At 40.5% G+C, this 19,210-nt stretch overlaps 1 protein-coding gene across 1 annotated transcript; it reads left to right on the forward strand.

Annotated features, from left to right (window-relative positions):
• The first annotated feature begins 1,943 nt into the window (after positions 1-1,943).
• clptm1 (CLPTM1 regulator of GABA type A receptor forward trafficking) lies at positions 1,944-17,449 on the forward strand. Its single transcript, XM_063494005.1, has 14 exons — positions 1,944-2,060; positions 6,535-6,671; positions 9,506-9,629; positions 9,773-9,931; positions 10,131-10,248; positions 10,344-10,429; positions 11,020-11,140; positions 11,240-11,484; positions 11,981-12,074; positions 12,180-12,370; positions 12,523-12,618; positions 12,837-12,972; positions 13,647-13,814; positions 15,699-17,449. Exons 1-14 carry the CDS (start codon positions 2,010-2,012, stop codon positions 15,875-15,877), a joined length of 1,905 nt encoding a protein of 634 aa, XP_063350075.1. The 5' UTR covers positions 1,944-2,009; the 3' UTR covers positions 15,878-17,449.
• The last annotated feature ends 1,761 nt before the right edge of the window (positions 17,450-19,210 follow it).

Genomic DNA, 19,210 nt, shown 5'->3' on the forward strand with positions numbered 1-19,210 from the left:
AGAACATCAGAATCAGAATACTTTATTAGTCCCAGAGGAAATTATTTAAATGTTAACGAGTCAGCTTTGGTTCTAACCCTTTCATTATGTATCGATTCATACTTGAGTAAACTCTGAAATAAACCTGGTTATGATTACCGCCTGTAGCACACTTACCAATTGTTTTTGTGAAGTGTACAAAGTACCTTCAGATGCATTTTGATCGTACATACTCGAAGGCCATCAAGTTAAAACACAAGGTAAAGCAAAAAAAAGAACTGTCCTCATTGTGCTCACAACACTCACTCTTGGACTGTGTTTCAAATGGCCTTATTTATGCTTTGTTTTATGTTACTGATCAAAACCTCTTCATGTCTTTGTCCTCTGTTGCTTATAGAACAAATGTAAAAGTCTTTTTAAGGAAATGTCACACATGGAAAATTGTCCAGGTGTTTTCTCTCTTCGTTAAAATCTGTGTCTATCTGAGGTACTGGTGTTATGTGCCAAAGCGTAATGATTAGAAATGAGAAGTGTTTACCAGTACACTTATAGCTTATTAAAGTGAGTGAATCTATTTGATTTGCAGTAATATTCATTTCTTATCATATGTCAATCTGTTTTCCATTTTGTTTTACAGCTTCTCCAGGCAAAAGAAACTCACTCGACTCACATCAGTTCTTCTTTCAGCCCCTGGTACTATATTTTCTCAATTGTGTCTCTCATCAGGACCTCTGGCCACTTGTTTTTGCCTTTCAGTGTATGCGGTCTCAGCTTTTATCCTCCATCCTGGTACTACATGCTGTAGCTTTGCACACAGTCTGCAACTTATCAGCTGTCAGCTGTGCTAGACTCCTGCCTCTATAAATCTGGGGCTTAGACCCTGTTCTTATGTTGCCATCATCAGAGCCTCTGTGCTGTCCTTTAGGCTTTTTCTAGCCATTAGTGGGATTTCTTGATGTGAGCCACTTCTTCTATATGTCAATAGAACATCCCATACAGGGGTTCGTCCTTCAGTGATTGTTCCTGCTCTGTGTTTCCTCCTGGATCATGGCTCGACACTCACTAACCTCACTCCTCACCCTCCCTCTTTCTGCTGCTCATAGAGCCTCAGGGTGCAGGACTTCAGATGGAGATCTCCGTGCATTGCAAGGAGTTATTGTGTTTTGACATCCGTGGTATCTATCTCCTCCTGTAGCCAGCTGGAAAGTGTAGTGACAACAATGGTCTCTTTGGAACAGTAGGTCAGGGTTTCAAATCCCAGCTCTGGTAAGGGTCTTTGGGCTGAACTCCCATGCTATCCAAACTCACTTTAGAGTATGAGCGAATGAGCGAGAGATACATAACTAAAGACATACTGACTTGGAAATCCCCTAGCTTAACAGTATGACAAGTGGACTGAGAAGCTATAATAAGGCATACATGGACAAGGACTGACAGCATGTAATTAATGGCTATGACCCAATGAGAGGGGTTATACGCAACACCTGTGAGAACTATGGATGGATGAGTAGAAAGATAACACCAATGATGAGAAGCAAGCTTTTATTTTGGTGTACTTTTTGCTGATTAGCAATTCAAAATTTAAACTCCTTTTCTAAAAAATGTTTATTTTCTCAGTTTGGAGTTATTTTCTCAGAAGTCCAAATTTTGCGATAATAACCCGAAATTTAGCCTTGTGGATAGTATGTCTTTATCCTCCCCACTTTCGGAAATAAACTTCCATATAACGCTGCAATAACCATAAAAAAATCTACTAAGGCATTCATTAGGTGATAAAATAATCTTTTTTTATTATTAATTAACTATATATATATATAATATTATTTTTTTATTGTTACATGATCGAACATTCCTGACGAAGTGTGTCACGGGGTTTCGCCGGCCCTGCCCAAAAAAACAGAAAAAAAGATCACCTGACTTTATTCACCGCATTTTCGATCACGTCTCTGAAGACGTAACTACAGTCTTCTCGCGAGATTACGCGCAGTTTCCCATCCAGCAGTGTGGTTCGCTTGTAGAGACGAAGAAAGATGGCGACGCAGGAGAGCGGAGCAACCAAAGCTACCGTGAGCAACGGCGAGGTAAAAATGAATGACACCGTTATTGGCTTTTTCACTTTTAACGCGCGAGGCAGAGGGAGTTGGTTGGTTTGTGTGAAGCTCGCGTGTGGGGGGGCGCTGACATTTAAACGTTATCACAGTCGATACACGAGCCACAGTGACGTTGTCAGTGCCGGGTGGTTTTAAAACGACCCCCCTCCTGCCGCTAACGATGTGTGGAGAAATCCCGACGGTAAGCGGCGAGAAGGCCGATGTTGAAGTTGAAATCTCACTTGAAATCACACGGTAACCTCCAACGGAATCGGTAATTAACCGACTGCCGGTGTGCTGAAGTGAGCCGAGTGAGTGCTGGCGTGTGTCAGTTAGCTTATCACAAGGCCTGAACCTGAACAACGCAGCTTGTCTTGCCTAACAAGGCCAGTCTCAAGCACCTCTCGCACATTTCTCACCTCATGCTAAATCCTTCCAGCTACTGTCTACTTAGATATTTCAAGAAAACTTTTGACTCGAGGTGCATTTTCGAAATCCCCTAAAGAAAAATAAAATAAATATATATATAAACATCCTGTTCACCTGAGAGCTTTTTAACACGGATAGAGTGGATGAATCAGGTGTAGCCGTCGTCAAATTTAGCCAACCATGAAAAATGCTCCTAAAATTGTCTTGTTAGCACTGGAGCCTTAATGAGGGCAGTAGCTAGCAGTTATTTTCCAGAGTCGCAAATGCTTATCACAAGCTGCTAGAGGTCATTGTGAATCATCGCTCTCTTTTTAGATGGCTAAACATTACTCTTTCGTTTGCTCAATCCTCAAAAATGTGTAGTGACACAAATACTGAATACACGAGCATGACTGTAAAGATTGTAAATGCGTATCCATTCTCTATTGAAGATTGACACAGTCAATGATTGGCTTTTTATGATTCAATCTAAAGTATTGATAGCAACTAATGTATTGTCTATAGAGTACACTTACATAGCTGAGATTTTACCCATTTGAAATGGGAAATGTACTGGTTCTTATATAGCTATATTTCTTATATTCTACTCTCCTTGATGAATGCATTGTCAGTAACTCAGGGTTCAGTATCTTGCCCAAAGATACGTTTGAACGCAGAGTGGAGCAGCCAGGGATCAAACCACCAGCTCCAGATGACCTGCTCCAAGCAGTCACAGGGTGAGAGGCAGATCGACAGTGTATTGTAAGGCTAACACAGAGAGACATAGAACCACACATGTCTATGGCAAAGAATCACCAATTAATTTAACCACAGGCAATGCAAACTCAACACAGAGAGACCCCAGGTGGCCAAGGTGCATCTTCATGTTACGCCACAGTGCTAACCATGTACTACCATGCCGCCTGATTCCAAATAAAAATTACTGTGTATCTGTATTGTCATCTTTTGCTACATGTTTTCTGTCAAAGAGAAAAAAAAGCTTTCCTGTGCTTCAAATTCTGCGAATACACACATGTTAGAAACTAGGGCAAGGGTAACGCATACACAAAGTGTTTCTTCTGTAATAAAATTGCTCTGTCAGGATAAATGTGCTGTTGTTTTTAGAGTGAGCCCTAATGGGCCTCTTGAGGTCCACTACTAGGTGAATCTGTTGATTGAATTGCTTGTAATGGGTGGGGGTGGGGGGGTGTTACTGATGAGTTAATAACACTGATTATCTTGTCAGTGAGTGAACAGTGAGCTCCTAAAATAAGTTTGTTGAAAGAAGGAATAAAAAGTGTGAGGATCTGAGTGACTTTGGTGGGGGCAGATGTCTGGGAGTATCTCTGTAGGGTGCTAGCTGTATGCAGTTGTTAGTACATAGAAAAAGTGATGAGAGGAATGTCAACCAGTGACCCGATGGAGAACTGTTGATGTGCACCGGGGGGCCAGCCAGCCAGCCAACCAACCAACCAACCAACCAACCAACCAACCACTGGTCCAATCCAGAGAAGGTTTCTGTATGCCAGCTTGTTGTTTATCTCCAGGCTAGTCAGCCCAGTAGCCCCTTAGATAGTTGACCATAAAAATCTGGAAGGTGGTTTGAGGAAGTACCATTATATTTATACGATGTGGAGGACTGGGTACGGTTACAGCAATTACCTGGGGAAGAGGTGGAAGCAGGATATACTGTTTGGGGGTTGGAGGAGGGAAGAGAAGAGTGAAGTGTCAGAGTGATGCTCTCGGTTTGACTCTCTGGTAACCTTGGATCCTGGTATTTGTGTGTGCTGCTTTGACAAGTACTACATACCTAAACATTAGGGACCTTGGGCAGCAGTGATTGAATGAAATCTATCACAGGCCAAGGTGGTCAAAAGAAAAACAGAAAACCTTTGAGCACATCCTGTTGTACCAGCCCAGATTTCAGTGCAGGGAGAGTTTTGCGTGTGTGTGTGTGGTTTTTTTTTTTGTTGTTTTTTTAAAGTTAGTTATTTATACATGTCATTTTTCACCCTGTCCTCCTTTACATGCAGCTGCATTGAGAGTTCTAGTATGCAGCTACTATATACAAGTTCAACACTTATATATCAACCCCACGTCCTTTATCTGCTGACTTTATCACAGAATAAATGAGGGAAACGGCCTCATCTGGTGCAGCTGCTTATCAGCCAACTGTCCAGTTACATTGAGGCTCTGAGCCTCTGGGAAACTATGTATAAAAATTCCTGTATTACCAAAATAGTTAGCATAGTATCTTTGTGAAACCCCTTGAATTAAGGCACTAAAGTCTGCCATGTTGATTGTTTGATATAAAAACCACTGTGGTGGTGTACAGAGTGTGTTATTGTCCTAATACTGATATACTGCATTGTTTGAGCTGGCATGTAGGAGATAATGTCACCATGTTAGAGACACATTACCAGAGCCTGTGAACAATTGACTTATGCGAGTGCTTAATGTTAGACTCGGTGATAAATGAAGGATCTACTGTGAACCCAGAATAGGTGGTTAATTGTTAATCTTTGTTTCAGAGGGTGTAAATTGTAAATGATTATCCTAAGCTGGAAGAGAGAGGCTCAACAATAAAAACAGGTTATCAGGTGATCTATCTGTGTAATGGTTATTATGTTGATCCCATCAGGACTCTAAGATCCTTGTCTGTTTAGCGAATTGCTTCTATTTTAACGCAGCAGGAAAAGTACTGGGCACTGAGGATGAAAGGACCTATTTTGAGCCATTCCGTGTCCTTGAAACGGTCTGATTATGATGTCGTTAGGTCAGTGTTTTAACAAAAACTTTAAAAATTTTCTGTTTGCAAATTCCCGAGCCAAAACTGATGGTAATCTGTTTAAACATAAAACAATTTTTTTGGCCTGAAGTCATGTTTTGTTTCTGCTGGCTGACTGCTGGTTGGTGACAACAGGGGAGATTAGATGTTTAGATAGTGAATGAGTCTCATGACTTGGCATGTGCTTGTCTATTGTGTCACTTGAATAGAGGGTGGCCTTGCCACAGGGGTGGTGGGGGTTACATGGACATGGAGAAACTTGGAAAAAAATGAATTAAAGGGCAAACGTATGACAGATTTCACTGAAACCAAGGGAAGTTGCATAATCATGCTGACACTGTTATGAGAGGTTTTGAAACCAGGGGTTCCCAAAATGGTTTGTCTTCATGCGAAATCAGGTGTGCCATAGGATTTTGTAAATGGTGGTTCATTAAATATAAAAATGTGAATGTTTTAAGACTCTACTACTTTATTAAAAGAGAGAAATTTAGAGGTGTTCGTTTTTTCCCATATAGGTAATACTGATCTGACCCACTTGAGATCAGATTGGGCTGTGTGTGGCTCATAAGCTAAAATGAGTTTGACTCTCCTGCTCTGTTAGGTCAACAGGTCTCAATAGGTAAATAGGGATTTGTCAATATTAGTTTTTTTTTAAGTGATGTTAATTCTGTAGCAGAGGTTTTGTTTGTTATGTAGCTATTTTTAGCTGCTCTGTTATTCACACAGGGTCATCACAGGTAGTATCTCCACATGTTTGATTTTTTTTTTTTTTAATGCCCAAAGCCTTTCCTAACCCAAGCCCAAAGGGAATTTTCTCCTCTCAGTATCAAACTGGGGATCCTCTGCTTAAACAGCTGCTTTTTAGGTCTTTCATGTTTTTTTACTTGCTATTAAGATTTAAGTGCATCAGTGAGCGACAAATCTGCCGTTGTTATTTAAAAAGTTAAAATGCAAAGGTCGAGGTGTAGTTAACTCTTAAGGCCATGTAATAAAAGACCCAGAAGAACTGCGGTTTGTCACCTTAACTGCACCTTTTAGTCTTTATAGCTGCACTACATCGTACTGTATGTTCTTTGTTTTGGCTGCAGATTGAGGAAGAATTCTTGAATAAATCATATCACCACTTTAGGCTTTTAGGAAAGTACATTGGGTCTCTGGATATTTTTACTGCCAATGAAGCTCTTTATTTTTAACATCCTTTCTTACATTGTGCCGTTGCTGCGTCATCTTTGTGACTTTCTTTGACCCTGTCCATATGTTTCATTTCAGGTAAGCAGCAATGGGACTGCTGCAACAACAGATGGCCAGACTGTGCAGACAGCTGGAAATGCACAGGACCCTCAACAGCAACAGCAGCAACAGCAAGCTCCTAATGCATGGCAGGTCATTAAAGGAGTTCTCTTCAGGTGAGTTATTGCATTTTTTTTCTTCTGTTTACCAGCCCACAGATAAGCATTCGCTCTGTGGGCTGGCTGTGAGTTTAATGACCAACTAAATGTGTTATGCCACAGTGGTGTCAGAGTGAATGTAAATGGTAAGGTAATAATAAAAGTGTGAGCTGCTGCTGGAGTTAACTGTAAATTTTGCGGTCTACATTGTTTAGTTTCATTGTGGGGGGTTTTTGTGCAGCATAAATAATTAAGAGGAAACTAGTGATGGATCATTGTGTCTTTCCAAATACTGTCTCACACATAGTGGGACTGAAACAATAATTCAAACCAGGAATTGAACTTTATTCAAGGCCACTAAAAAATAGATTATAGTCTGTTGTGGATATGGTCACAGACAGATGGAGACGTGACGTCCGAGTAGTCATTCCTGTTATCTGTCTTTGATGTCCGCTTAAAGTCTGTCACATGGGGAGCATGTGTATCCAAAAAACAGGCGTGCATGGGGACGTGCACACAGAATGTTGAGCTGACGAAATTTGTCACTGGTACACAAGCGAACCTATAGCGGACACTTAAAGTATAGTCCATGCCTAATGCCAGACTCGCATGTTAAAATCTTTCTGTGTGTGTCACCTCTTCTGCCACTATGAGCGCAGGGCACTCCACAAGCTGTTTAGTTACCTGCTACCACTGATGTTGCTGCTGTAGCTAGGTGAGGTGGAGTAACACAAAATAGGCTGTCCACACTGCTTTGGTTGGCACTGCCAGTTTTATTTCTTTCCCTAGAAATTACTACCTCCTTTGCAGTTACTTCACACACATTGTGAAAGATGCATGATTGATTGAGGAGCAACGTGTTGACTTCCTTAACAATTTTATGACAGTATAATTGACTAATCTCTCACAGTGACCTTTGTAACAGTCAGAAATTTTGCAGCAGGCTTTTCAGTAAGTTTCCTCCTGACTGCATGATTTTTGATTTATTTTTATTTTTAAATTTATGACTTTTTGGTCCAAAGTTCGTAAATGAGGTAAAATCCATATATGCATGATCACAAAAACTTAGTACATGTTATGAAATGTGCAGGACCTTTTTTTTTTTTTCTTCTTTCTTTCTTCTATAGTCAAATTAATAGTTGACTTACTCTGAGTGTGAGAGCTTTGTAGGAATATCAGTTCAGTTTGATTTATAAAAAGCCAATTCACAACAACAGTTGCCTCAAGGTGCTTTTTATGGTGGGTACCTGTGCTGTACGGCTAGCTGTCTGATGGCCATTACCCAGCTATGGAGGATTTTAGCTTTGATTTCAGTATCGTTGTACACTCTTTGAAGAGTTTAGCAGTTTTACATTTTTTGAAATATTCCTGTATAATAAAAATGTACGGTACATTAGGGTAAGTGCTCATTTAAAAAAAAAAAAAAAAAAAGAGCTGGACCAGAGTAGTACTTTTTTGGCACCTTGTTTGAATAACAGGCTTTGGCTGCTTTTCCTACCTTTGGCAACTGCTCAAGCAGAAGAAGAGGCCCATTTATGAGATTAAGAAGATTATATTGCATTAATCAGTTAAAATCCTTCAGTTAAAATCTTTGGCATTGAATATTTGAACACATTTCAGGATCATGATTTGGAAACACGAGTGTTATGAAGGTATATACACATTTTCTTAATTTATGTTGCTGTTTCTTGTGGTTGTAAGATCGCAAGTGCAATAGAAACAACCAATTTGCTCTACTTCAGCAAAAATAATTATTTCACTTTTCTCTGTAAGTGCATTTTAGTATATGGTGGGTCAAGGAAAAAATGAAAATGGTCACATCTGTCACATATAGTAAATTGACCCTCCAGCACCACCACTGTGTGGTGTGTTGTATGTCACTAGTACATGGACTCTTAAAGGGGTTTTTATATGCCTGAGTGCAGCTGTGTGCCACTCCCCTGCTGGCCTGCTCTCAAACTTTGTTTCAACCAAGAAATTTGTAATTGTATTTATTTGTGGCTTGATTGGGGCATTTTCTATAAGGGGAAGCACAGTGTCCTCTCACACGCCTTTATATAGATTTAATTACTTAACACTGCAAAATCCATGGAGGCAGCTGTCCTTGGGTGTGGCTGGCAATCATGATGTATGTGTTCTACTGTGCCCCAGTATGGCAAGAAGCAATCACAGTAGTCAGATGAACTGATCACGGGGGTCAAACGTGTTTGGGTATGATCTGTGTGAGCAGAGTCTAAGAGAGGTTTGGCATACTGGGTCCAGTCAATAATTGACACACTTCCCCCTCAGCCACACAGACTAAGTAACATGGAGTAAGGACAGAGAGCGTTTTCACATTAGAGATCTGCATTAAAGTATCAGACACAAAAACAATTATTTCTGTTAGTTAGAACAACACAAAAGGAAAGAGGTGCTGTGAATATTCACTTAAAATCACAAACACACAAAGTTAGGGTGGATACAAATGAAAAATTATTTGTTGAAATATTCTGCAGTATTTTCTGTCTTCTTTTGCCTTTGTAGATTATTCTAGTTTGACCCATCACCCTTGTATGAGGCAGGAAAACCGTTTCTTTGAAATGTAATGCAGTTAGACTGGTTAAACTTTAATCTGATTAGCTTCCTTGCAGTTTAACTCGCCTGCAGCAGCTCTTTTTATTTAGAGATGGTCGAAATAAATAACCTTGTCTAAGAATTTGAACAGTTTTTAAAGTGTTAGTGACTCGATTCATTTCCCACTTCTCTTCTCCTCTTTTATGTTTTTGTTCTTTTTGTTTTTCACTTAGTTTCTTTTAATTCCTTGTTAGTTAAACCTTGTTTTCCTCTGACTGTGATTGCATTTGTTTCACCAGAATCTTCATAATCTGGGCGATCAGTAGCTGGTTCCGCCGAGGGCCATCCACTCCTGACCCCAGCACACCAGCCGGTGCCCCCAGGGTACCCAGCAGGAACCTCTTCCCCAAAGACACTCTCATGGTATTACACTGTCCCCTTTTCCTTTCCTTTATCTACCTCGTCAACTGCATTATCATTTATTTACCACACAGAAAACCAGTTTTCTGACTGTTTCTAACTGTTTCAATATGATAAACACTTTTATTATCTCTCTCTTTCTGCAGGATCTGTACGTGTACGTGTCCCAGGAGGAGGTCTTCTCTGACTTCAACAACACAGATGCCCTGTTCTGGTTCCACAGGGATCTGGTCTATGGAGACTGGACCACAGGGGAAGATGGTGACGGCTGCTACCAGCACTATAAGGAAATGGATATCCCAGAAGTAAGGATTACTGTGGATGAATTGGGGGAGGGTGACAGACAGTAGTTGGACGGTGAGAAAGAACAGGTGTTAGTTTAGGAAATGTGACAGATGTTGATGAAGGACGGGAAAGACCAGTTTATAGTGAAGTTTGCATATTTGAAAGTTGTTTAGTTTTGTCTGATTTTTTTTTTTCCTTCCCCTTTCTGTCTGATTGTAGAAAATACAGCAGAACGGCTCACTTTACATACACATCTACTTCACTAAAAGTGGATTCCACCCAGACCCCAAACGAAAGGGGCAGTATCGCAGACTGGCAACAGTTCACGCAACCAGAAGTAAGCACCTGTGAAAAGCACACTCACTTTAACATAATATCCTGTTGTTGTAATGTTTGTTTCAAGTGCTAAACTTTTCTTTTGAACTCTTTCAGTGCTGAATAAATATAAGCGAAGAAAGTTTCTGAAGACCAAGAATCTGCTCACAGGAGAGACAGAAGCAGACCCCGAGATGATCAAGGTTAAGATTATTAATTATCCTAAAACGCAACTGAGTTCAATGCAGAGAGCTTCATTACTTTAATTCCTAATGCATACTTCACATATTGCAAGTATGTGAAGTAATTTCCAGTTAATGTATTTGAGGTAGTTGCCTTCACATTTTGCAGCAGAGGAAAAATAGACTAAGATTAAAGACTTTGGAAACTGAGAACCATTTATTGGCTCTCTCACAGTCTGTAAATGATTGTCCTTTACAGACGTCTGAACAGAAGAACTTTGAAAACTGACAGCCAAACCAAATGTACACAGTCAATGGTTTTACCTTTCTTTGTGTATATCTTTATTTGGTTGGTTGATCAAGTCACTTTTATTTATAAAGCGCATTTAAAAATAGTGTAAACCAACCCAGAGTCCTTTTCTTTTGAGTGCTTTGCTGTTGGACAGGGCTTATTGTGAGCAGATGTAGATAATTTACAGTGCAGTTGAGCCCAAAGTGACTTTGCCTTTATTTGTACTAGTAAGAAGTGTAGCAGCTGTGTGATGATCAGTTTGCAGTTACCAGATTGATATATTTACATTCGCACTGACACGTTGGCTGTTTCCTCACAGCGAGCAGAGAGCCACGGTCCAGTGGAGATTATCTCACATTGGCACCCCAACCTCACTATTAATATGGTGGATGACCACACAGCCTGGGTGAAGGGCTCTGTTCCACCTCCTCTAGACCAGTGTAAGTATCAGAATTATAATGTGACAGTTATTTATCCATAGTTTATTTAAAGCTCTGGTTTATCTGACATTGCTGCTCTTCTATCCTACCTTATACTAGATGTTAAGTTTGATGCAGTCAGTGGCGACTACTATCCCATTGTATACTTCAATGACTACTGGAACCTTCAGAAGGACTACTATCCCATCAACGAGACCCTAAAAAGCCTCCCGCTCCGCCTCAGTTATTGCCCGCTGTCCTTGTGGCGCTGGCAGCTGTATGCAGCCCAGAACGCTCGCTCACCCTGGAATTTCCTTCCTGAGGACACCTACGAGCAATCCGATGAAGACCAAGACTCAGTCAAGGTAAGCAGTCAAAGGTTACTGAGACGAAACTAAAGTTTTCCTCCTGCAAGTTGGGCTTTAATATTGGTGCTCATTTAGATGCTGTGATCTTATTTCACATATATTTAAAAGAAAGTATACTTGAGTTGGTATGTGCCAGGTGGAGAGGATTTCAAATGCTTTCTAGCAGATTACCTTTTACTTGAAAACAAAATGCAAGACGCGTGATGAGTGGAAACTGGCACTTCATAATTGAGTGGCCTCTGCTCTTCGGGTGTTATGTGGGTCTTTGTTATCTTGGTGTCCAAATACAGGCTACTCTAATTTTCAGTTGACACTGTATTAAAGCAAAATACTCGTAGTCCCAATCCCAAATACTTGGACAGGTGCACTTTAGTTATTTACAAAGCTATCATGTGGGCTGTTTCTAGGGTGATTAAGTTCTGTAGCAACTGAACATATAGAAGATTCATTGTTTTATAAGCAAGCTGAGTTTAACAATAAACTCTTTGTGAAGGTGGCCCTCCTGGAAACCAATCCATACCTGCTGGGACTCACCATCGTTGTCTCCATTGTGCACAGCGTCTTTGAGTTTCTCGCCTTCAAGAATGGTAAGATTGCAGCAGTCCTTACTCAGGACTTCACATAACAGGAGGAGAATAGTTTGAACAGTGTGCGCCTACCCGAGTTTCACCTCAGCTCCGTCTTCTCCTCAGATATCCAGTTTTGGAACAGCAGACAGTCTCTGGAAGGTCTATCTGTGCGCTCCATCATATTTGGAGTATTTCAGTCTCTAGTGGTGCTGCTGTACATTCTGGACAACGAAACCAACTTTGTGGTGCAGGTCAGCGTCTTCATTGGCCTTCTCATTGACCTGTGGAAAATCACCAAGGTCATGGATGTCAAAGTAAGTTGAAAAACATTATTTTTTTCATGCAGGATGAGCAGCATTTGATTAAACTCTCTAACAGGCTCTTCCTTACCTTTTGCAGATGCTAAACTGTTTATTCATCGAGTGCCGTTTCCACCAGATTCTTAACTGTTGTTGTTTTTCTCTAGTTGGACAGAGAGAACAAATTCGCAGGAGTGTTCCCAAGATTGGTATTCAAAGATAAGTCGACGTATGTGGAGTCTTCGACCAAAATCTACGATGATGTAAGTGAAACCAACACCAGTCACATTCAGGATGGTGGATGTAACAAATGCATTCACATGATTGTTGTCTTCAGGATGGATGAAACATGATTAAATGAGTCTGTTTAAATGTTTATCTGAAGGAAGCTTCTCTAAATATGTATTTCTCTGTAAGTTGCTTGGATATTTCTTATAAAAAGATGAGTGACATCTTCTTTTCTTCCTTATCTCATGAACAGATGGCCTTCAAGTACTTGTCATGGCTGCTCTACCCTCTGTTTGGCTGCTATGCGGTCTACAGTTTATTGTACGTAGAGCACAAAGGCTGGTACTCATGGGTACTCAGCATGCTCTATGGCTTCTTGTTAACCTTTGGTAAGTTTATCTGAAGCAGATTTATACTCTGAGGTCTTAAAACTTAATCCACAGGCTGAAGGAACTTAAACTGTGCTGGATTTACTAACTAAGAAATAAATGAAGAATACTGAAGTGTTTCTTGAAAGTTTGTTTTTTAGATATAATATTTTAAAGGTTATCTTAAAAGGATGAAATGAATAGAAAATACAGAGCTACAGAGACAAAGTTCTGAGATAAAGTTCATAAAAACCAAAACAGTTTCCTGAGTTTTTAGCATAAACATTTTAGAGATGCCTGGCATAAAGTATTAGATGAATTGTGTGCTCTTCCTGGAACCGTATATGTTTCCTCTTTTCTTTCTGTGGGGTTGATTTTTACTCTGTCATCCAGCAGGTTTTTTCAGTTTGTTTATGTTAATCTACTTTAAAGCCCAGAGATGAGGCTGATTTATTTTGGTCTCTCTCGATTGCATCGCCTCTGAGCTGCCGGACTCGCAGCTAATGTTTTCATACTTGCATCATGGTTACGCATTCAATTCCCAGTAGCCTTAGCTAATGTGCTGTGTATTAATAAACTTCACCTGGCACACTCACTCGTGATGGTTCCTGCTGGTTAAATTACTGCCTGTGATATAGGAATTCTTAGTATAATCTAACCTCCTTTTTCTGTCTTTTTTTTTTTTTTTTTTTAAGGTTTTATTACAATGACGCCACAGCTTTTCATCAACTATAAAATGAAGTCTGTAGCTCACCTCCCATGGAGGATGCTCACCTACAAGGCTCTCAATACCTTTATTGATGACCTTTTTGCCTTCGTAATCAAGATGCCAATGATGTACAGGATAGGATGCCTCAGAGATGGTGAGTTTTCTTTCAGTTATTCATTAATATGTTGATTTTTTATTTTTTGTTAAGAACTATACCAGGATCAAAGAAAGCTAATCGCCTAAAACATCACCATTTTGCTTCCTCAGCCAGTGCAGCTTTGACTTTGTAGCATTAAGATGAGTGTTTTGTTGGAGGTGGTTTAAGATTTGCCTCATTCTCTAGAATGGTTTCCAGTTGACGTGGGTGGTTTTGTGTTTAAACAAAATGCCGTCCTCCTTCTGATTTCTTTTTTATCTGGAGCATATTGATCAAAGAGAAAATGTAGAATCACTGTCTCATACTGGAGGATTGTTTCTTTTTTTAAATGTTTTTTTAACTGTCATTCTTGGATCTGTGACAGCTGTTGGTTTTCATAATCCTCTAACTCCACCTAGTGTTAACTCACTAGATCTCACAGTTTTGAACTTGGTGTGATCATTAATCATCATCCACAAAGGTCACCGTGCCGCCTCTCATGAAATATTTCTTTGACACAAAAAAACCTAAATTGTAGTACTTTTCCTGCTGCACAATTACTTTTTGCTGTTTGGTAATAAAGCACTGAGCCCTGCTGTGCAAACTGAAACCTACACACTTTGCACTTAAGAAGCCTTTAAATAAATTCCCCTGCTTCACAAATTAAACAGCTACCACCTACACTGTGTGGCCAGCCAGTCAATTAGATGTTAGGTGGGCGACACTAATGTGAATTTTCGTTTGCTGTCTGTGCTAACTCGCTAAGTTGGACACGAAAAAGTGGTTTAGAGCAGCGCTCACATCAGCAAGAAGTCAAGTCAGTAACAACCAAACTGGGAGTAATGATTTGGTTGATATTCACTGCACTGAGGACACTGATGTTGCTGCTAAGCAGATGATGGAGACCCGTCACATCTCTTTGAAACAACAAAGATGTCATTCATCAGCTCGTGCAGCCAGCTCTTAAACATTTTGTCATTTGATTTGTGAAATAATTGGAAAGTGAAAATTAGTGGGGTTAGGTTAATTTGTGATTCTAAATCTCCCTGGGTGTGTATGTGAGTGTGAATGGTTGTCTGTTTCAGTGTGTTAGCCCTGTGGCAGACTGGACATCTGTCCAGGGTGTACCCTGCCTCTGGGATAGGCTCCAGCTCCCACACAACCCTGACAAGGATAAAAGGAAGAAAACGGATGGAGTGGAAAGATGTATCAAGTATATTCTACACTGAGTGTTGGGGAATTCATATATTCACTTAAACTAGGAGGACAGGTGTGGTTTATACTAAGCCCTCTGTGTAACTTTGCTATATACTGGATGTACCTATTGAAAGTTGCATTTGGACTTTCCAACAAGGGAAATTCTGTATGCAAGAAGGCTTAGGTTATCTCTATATCAATTACAACAAAATGAAACTAAACATTCTCGCTTGTGAGAAGAATAGAAAACTAAGCAGTAATCGGCCACAAGGGATGCTTGTACTTAAGATTTCTCACTTTAAAATAACAGGCTGTGGTAATACTGGTCTGTATACATGGGCAGGATGTTGTGCAACTGTCGCTTTACAAGCATGTAGTAACCAAACCAGGTGACAAGCAAATCTTGTATTTAAAACAAACAAAGACAGATGAGTTTGCACTGCATTGTGAGCATATTTGTTTCTTTATAAGATACGGTCTGACTGGACCTCTACTGTACGTGAATACATTCTCATCTCTCTGCTTGCAGTGCAGTTTTTGCCGTCATAGCGTGTTCAGCTTTGATGGGAGATGATGTCAGTGCTTCACTCGTTTTTAATACTTCTTAAGTAACATATTGGTCTCAATTCAGTTTTATTTATTTAGCCCTAAAAAGTCTGATTGGGGCTGGTTTCTCACTGGACCAAACTGTGTCCTCTCCTGCAGATGTGGTGTTCTTCATCTACCTTTACCAGCGCTGGATCTATCGAGTCGATCCCAACAGGGTCAACGAGTTCGGTACCAGCGGAGTAGACCACGCCCAGAACAACACAGCAGCCCCTGCGCCAGATGCCGCCTCCGCTGCAATCACAGACAAACCAGAAGGGGAGAAGAAGAATGATTAAGCGAGATCCCACCCTCATCTTCCTCCCTGGCTCTCACTGCTGGAGTGAAGAGGACTTGTGGAAAGTGGGCATGGAGTGGAGTTGTTGTTTAGCTATCATGGATGCCGCTACCAAAACAGAAAAAAAGAAAAAAAAAATGCAGTTCAGCTGTTCCCTCTGGTTTCTTTGTGGATGCACAGAGAGTCATATTCAGTGTAGACTTGGTAAATTCTTATTTCTGCTCCCCACCCACCCCTGCCCTCCGTTTTGCAGTTCAAGTGAAGTAAAACAAAACGTGATGTACTGTATTCTGTATGATTTTTTTTTTTTTTTTTTTCTTTCCACTTCAGAGGGTAACAGTGTCTGGAAGTAGATGTTGGGAGGGGAACAGGTCGCAATTGTGCTACTTTTATTATTTTTATACAGAGGAAAAAGAGGCCAGGTGCAGCTTTTGTTCTTTGTGTAGATTCCTTTTCATTCCATGTGAGCACTCTGTTTCGGCTTGGCCGGAAACGGGTGAGTAGTACTGGAAACTGGAAAGATCCTGAGCCGCAATGGAGGTTGGTGAAGAAGCAAGGTGGCGACTGGATGACCGTGCAGGACGTTACCCACGAGATAATGACTACTACCCTGAATTTTAAACAAATGGTTAATGTTCTAAACTTGAACATAAAAAAATAACAGCCTTGTTGGTATTAATATAAATATATTAATATTGTCAATGACTTAATTTTTGTTTCTCAGTCACTGATGCATTCTTTTGTATTTTCCTCAAACTGTACAGCCTCATGTTAATATTACCGATGTCAAACTGTTTAGCAATAGATAATTTGCAAGTCTCATTTTTATTACCCCTCCCCTTCCCCTTCCTCAGCTGGTCATCTGACTTTTTGGATGGTTCCATCTTCACGCTCCAAAATCACTTTTGACGGACACAGCAGAGTCAAGCAGAGTCAGGCTTGTGCTGGAAGAGTTACAGTGTCTCTTTTTTTTTTTTTTTTTTTTCATTTTGAGTGCTGTAAATCCTGAAAGGATGAGGGGTTCCATGTTGGTACATATATTTTCAAGGATTCATGTTTATAGTAAAACTAAGTGTGATTTAAAATGTCTATGCAAAATTTTTTTTTTTTTTTTTTGACACCTTTTAAGTATTTGTTTTGGGTTTTAGGACAACATTTTTGCATGACACTTCATTTTGCACATTAATTTCTATTGATGTTACAGAAAATACAAATTGTGCTAACACGGCATCTACACTACTGAACTCTTTCATCTTTGTGTTATGAGTTGAGGTCCAATTTTCAGCGAGTAACTGTTTGTGTTTGTGCTCTCCAAGAACAGCCATCATAACATCCAGAACTCAAGGTCGTAGATTGGAGTTGAGCACAAACAAGCCAACAAAATACAGTGGTTTGCAAAAGTATTCGGCCCCCTTGAACTTTCCCACATTTTGTCACCTTACAGCCACAAACATGAATCAATTTTATTGGAATTCCACGTGAAAGACCAATACAAAGTGGTGGACACGTGAGAAGTGGAAGGAAAATCATACATGATTCCAAACATTTTTTACAAATAAATAACTGCAAAGTGGGGTGTGCGTAATTATTCAGCCCCCTTTGGTCTGAGTGCAGTCAGTTGCCCATAGACATTGCCTGATGAGTGCTAATGACTAAATAGAGTGCTAAGAGAATATTGGGAGCAACAACACCATGAAGTCCAAAGAACACACCAGACAGGTCAGGGATAAAGTTATTGAGAAATTTAAAGCAGGCTTAGGCTACAAAAAGATTTCCCAGGCCTTGAACATCCCACGGAGCACTGTTCAAGTGATCATTCAGAAATGGAAGGAGTATGGCACAACTGTAAACCTACCAAGACAAGGCCGTCCACCTAAACTCACAGGCCGAACAAGGAGAGCGCTGATCAGAAATGCAGCCAAGAGGCCCATGGTGACTCTGGACGAGCTGCAGAGATCTACAGCTCAGGTGGGGGAATCTGTCCATAGGACAACTATTAGTCGTGCACTGCACAAAGTTGGCCTTTATGGAAGAGTGGCAAGAAGAAAGCCATTGTTAACAGAAAACCATAAGAAGTCCCATTTGCAGTTTGCCACAAGCCATGTGGGGGACACAGCAAACATGTGGAAGAAGGTGCTCTGGTCAGATGAGACCAAAATGGAACTTTTTGGCCAAAATGCAAAACGCTATGTGTGGCAGAAAACTAACACTGCACATCACTCTGAACACACCATCCCCACTGTCAAATATGGTGGTGGCAGCATCATGCTCTGGGGGTGCTTCTCTTCAGCAGGGACAGGGAAGCTGGTCAGAGTTGATGGGAAGATGGATGGAGCCAAATACAGGGCAATCTTGGAAGAAAACCTTCCATCTAATCTGACTGAGCTGGAGCTGTTTGGCAAAGAAGAATGGGCAAGGATTTCAGTCTCTAGATGTGCAAACCTGGTAGAGCCATACCCTAAACCAGTGGTTCCCAAACTTTTTTTGCTGGGCCCCCCTTTGTTTATAAGAAAAATGTCCCCCCCCCCCCCCCCCCTCGCGCGCGCATGCGCACACGCACGCACGAACACATCCTCCAACCACACACACCCATATTTTGCTCCATTGCGGTTTATTTCACACCTCAAACATTTAGTAAACAATTAAGCAAATACAAGTAATCTGCAATAAATTACAGGTAGTAAGAAAATAAACTACTAACTCTTTTATGCTACGTCCACACCTACACGGGTATTTTTGAAAACGCAGCTGTTTCGTCCACACGTAAACGGCGTTTCAAATCACCGAAAACGGAGATTTTTTAAAATCACGCAACGTCAAAGGTATGTGCCTTTTTTCACGTCACGCTGTGCGCACGTTATTGTTTACATGAGATGAATTGCAGAATAGCAGGTAGAAACAAAATACTGTTAATCTGACTATCTGCAGGTTTTACAGGCTTACATATACACACGCAGTTACTGTCCCTCCATTTAGAAAGGCAGAGGCGTCACAGTGTGATTATTTTACATGTATTTCCTGTGTAATAATATTCAACATTGCTATCAATACATTTTTCAATCCCTCTGCAAAATGGGTTCAAAAACATAAACAGCTGTGGGATACTGTTTGTCCGTGACGGGGAACAAATTGTGGCAGGATCAGCCTGATATTATTTGTATCCCGCTGTAACTTTACTGTATAAAGAGCTAACATCTCCAACATGTCAGGAGTAGTTAGTCATTACAACAAGTGTTTGTGAACTAAAAATCAAGAATGTGGGATACTGTTTGTCCGTGATTTGAAGAGCCCAGCGCTGCTCCCGACGAAGGGAAAACCAATTCTGCAGGGAGAC

This window comes from Pelmatolapia mariae, linkage group LG14, assembly GCF_036321145.2.
Source record: "Pelmatolapia mariae isolate MD_Pm_ZW linkage group LG14, Pm_UMD_F_2, whole genome shotgun sequence".
Taxonomy (NCBI): Eukaryota; Metazoa; Chordata; class Actinopteri; order Cichliformes; family Cichlidae; genus Pelmatolapia; species Pelmatolapia mariae.

Excerpts from the sequence above, each read along its gene's own strand:
- clptm1 (XM_063494005.1), top strand. The coding sequence starts at position 2,010 with ATGGCGACGCAGGAGAGCGGAGCAACCAAAGCTACCGTGAGCAACGGC. Across the intron at positions 9,630-9,772 it reads TCCCCAAAGACACTCTCATG|GATCTGTACGTGTACGTGTC; the intron begins GTATTACACTGT and ends CTCTTTCTGCAG. Across the intron at positions 10,249-10,343 it reads AACAGTTCACGCAACCAGAA|TGCTGAATAAATATAAGCGA; the intron begins GTAAGCACCTGT and ends GAACTCTTTCAG.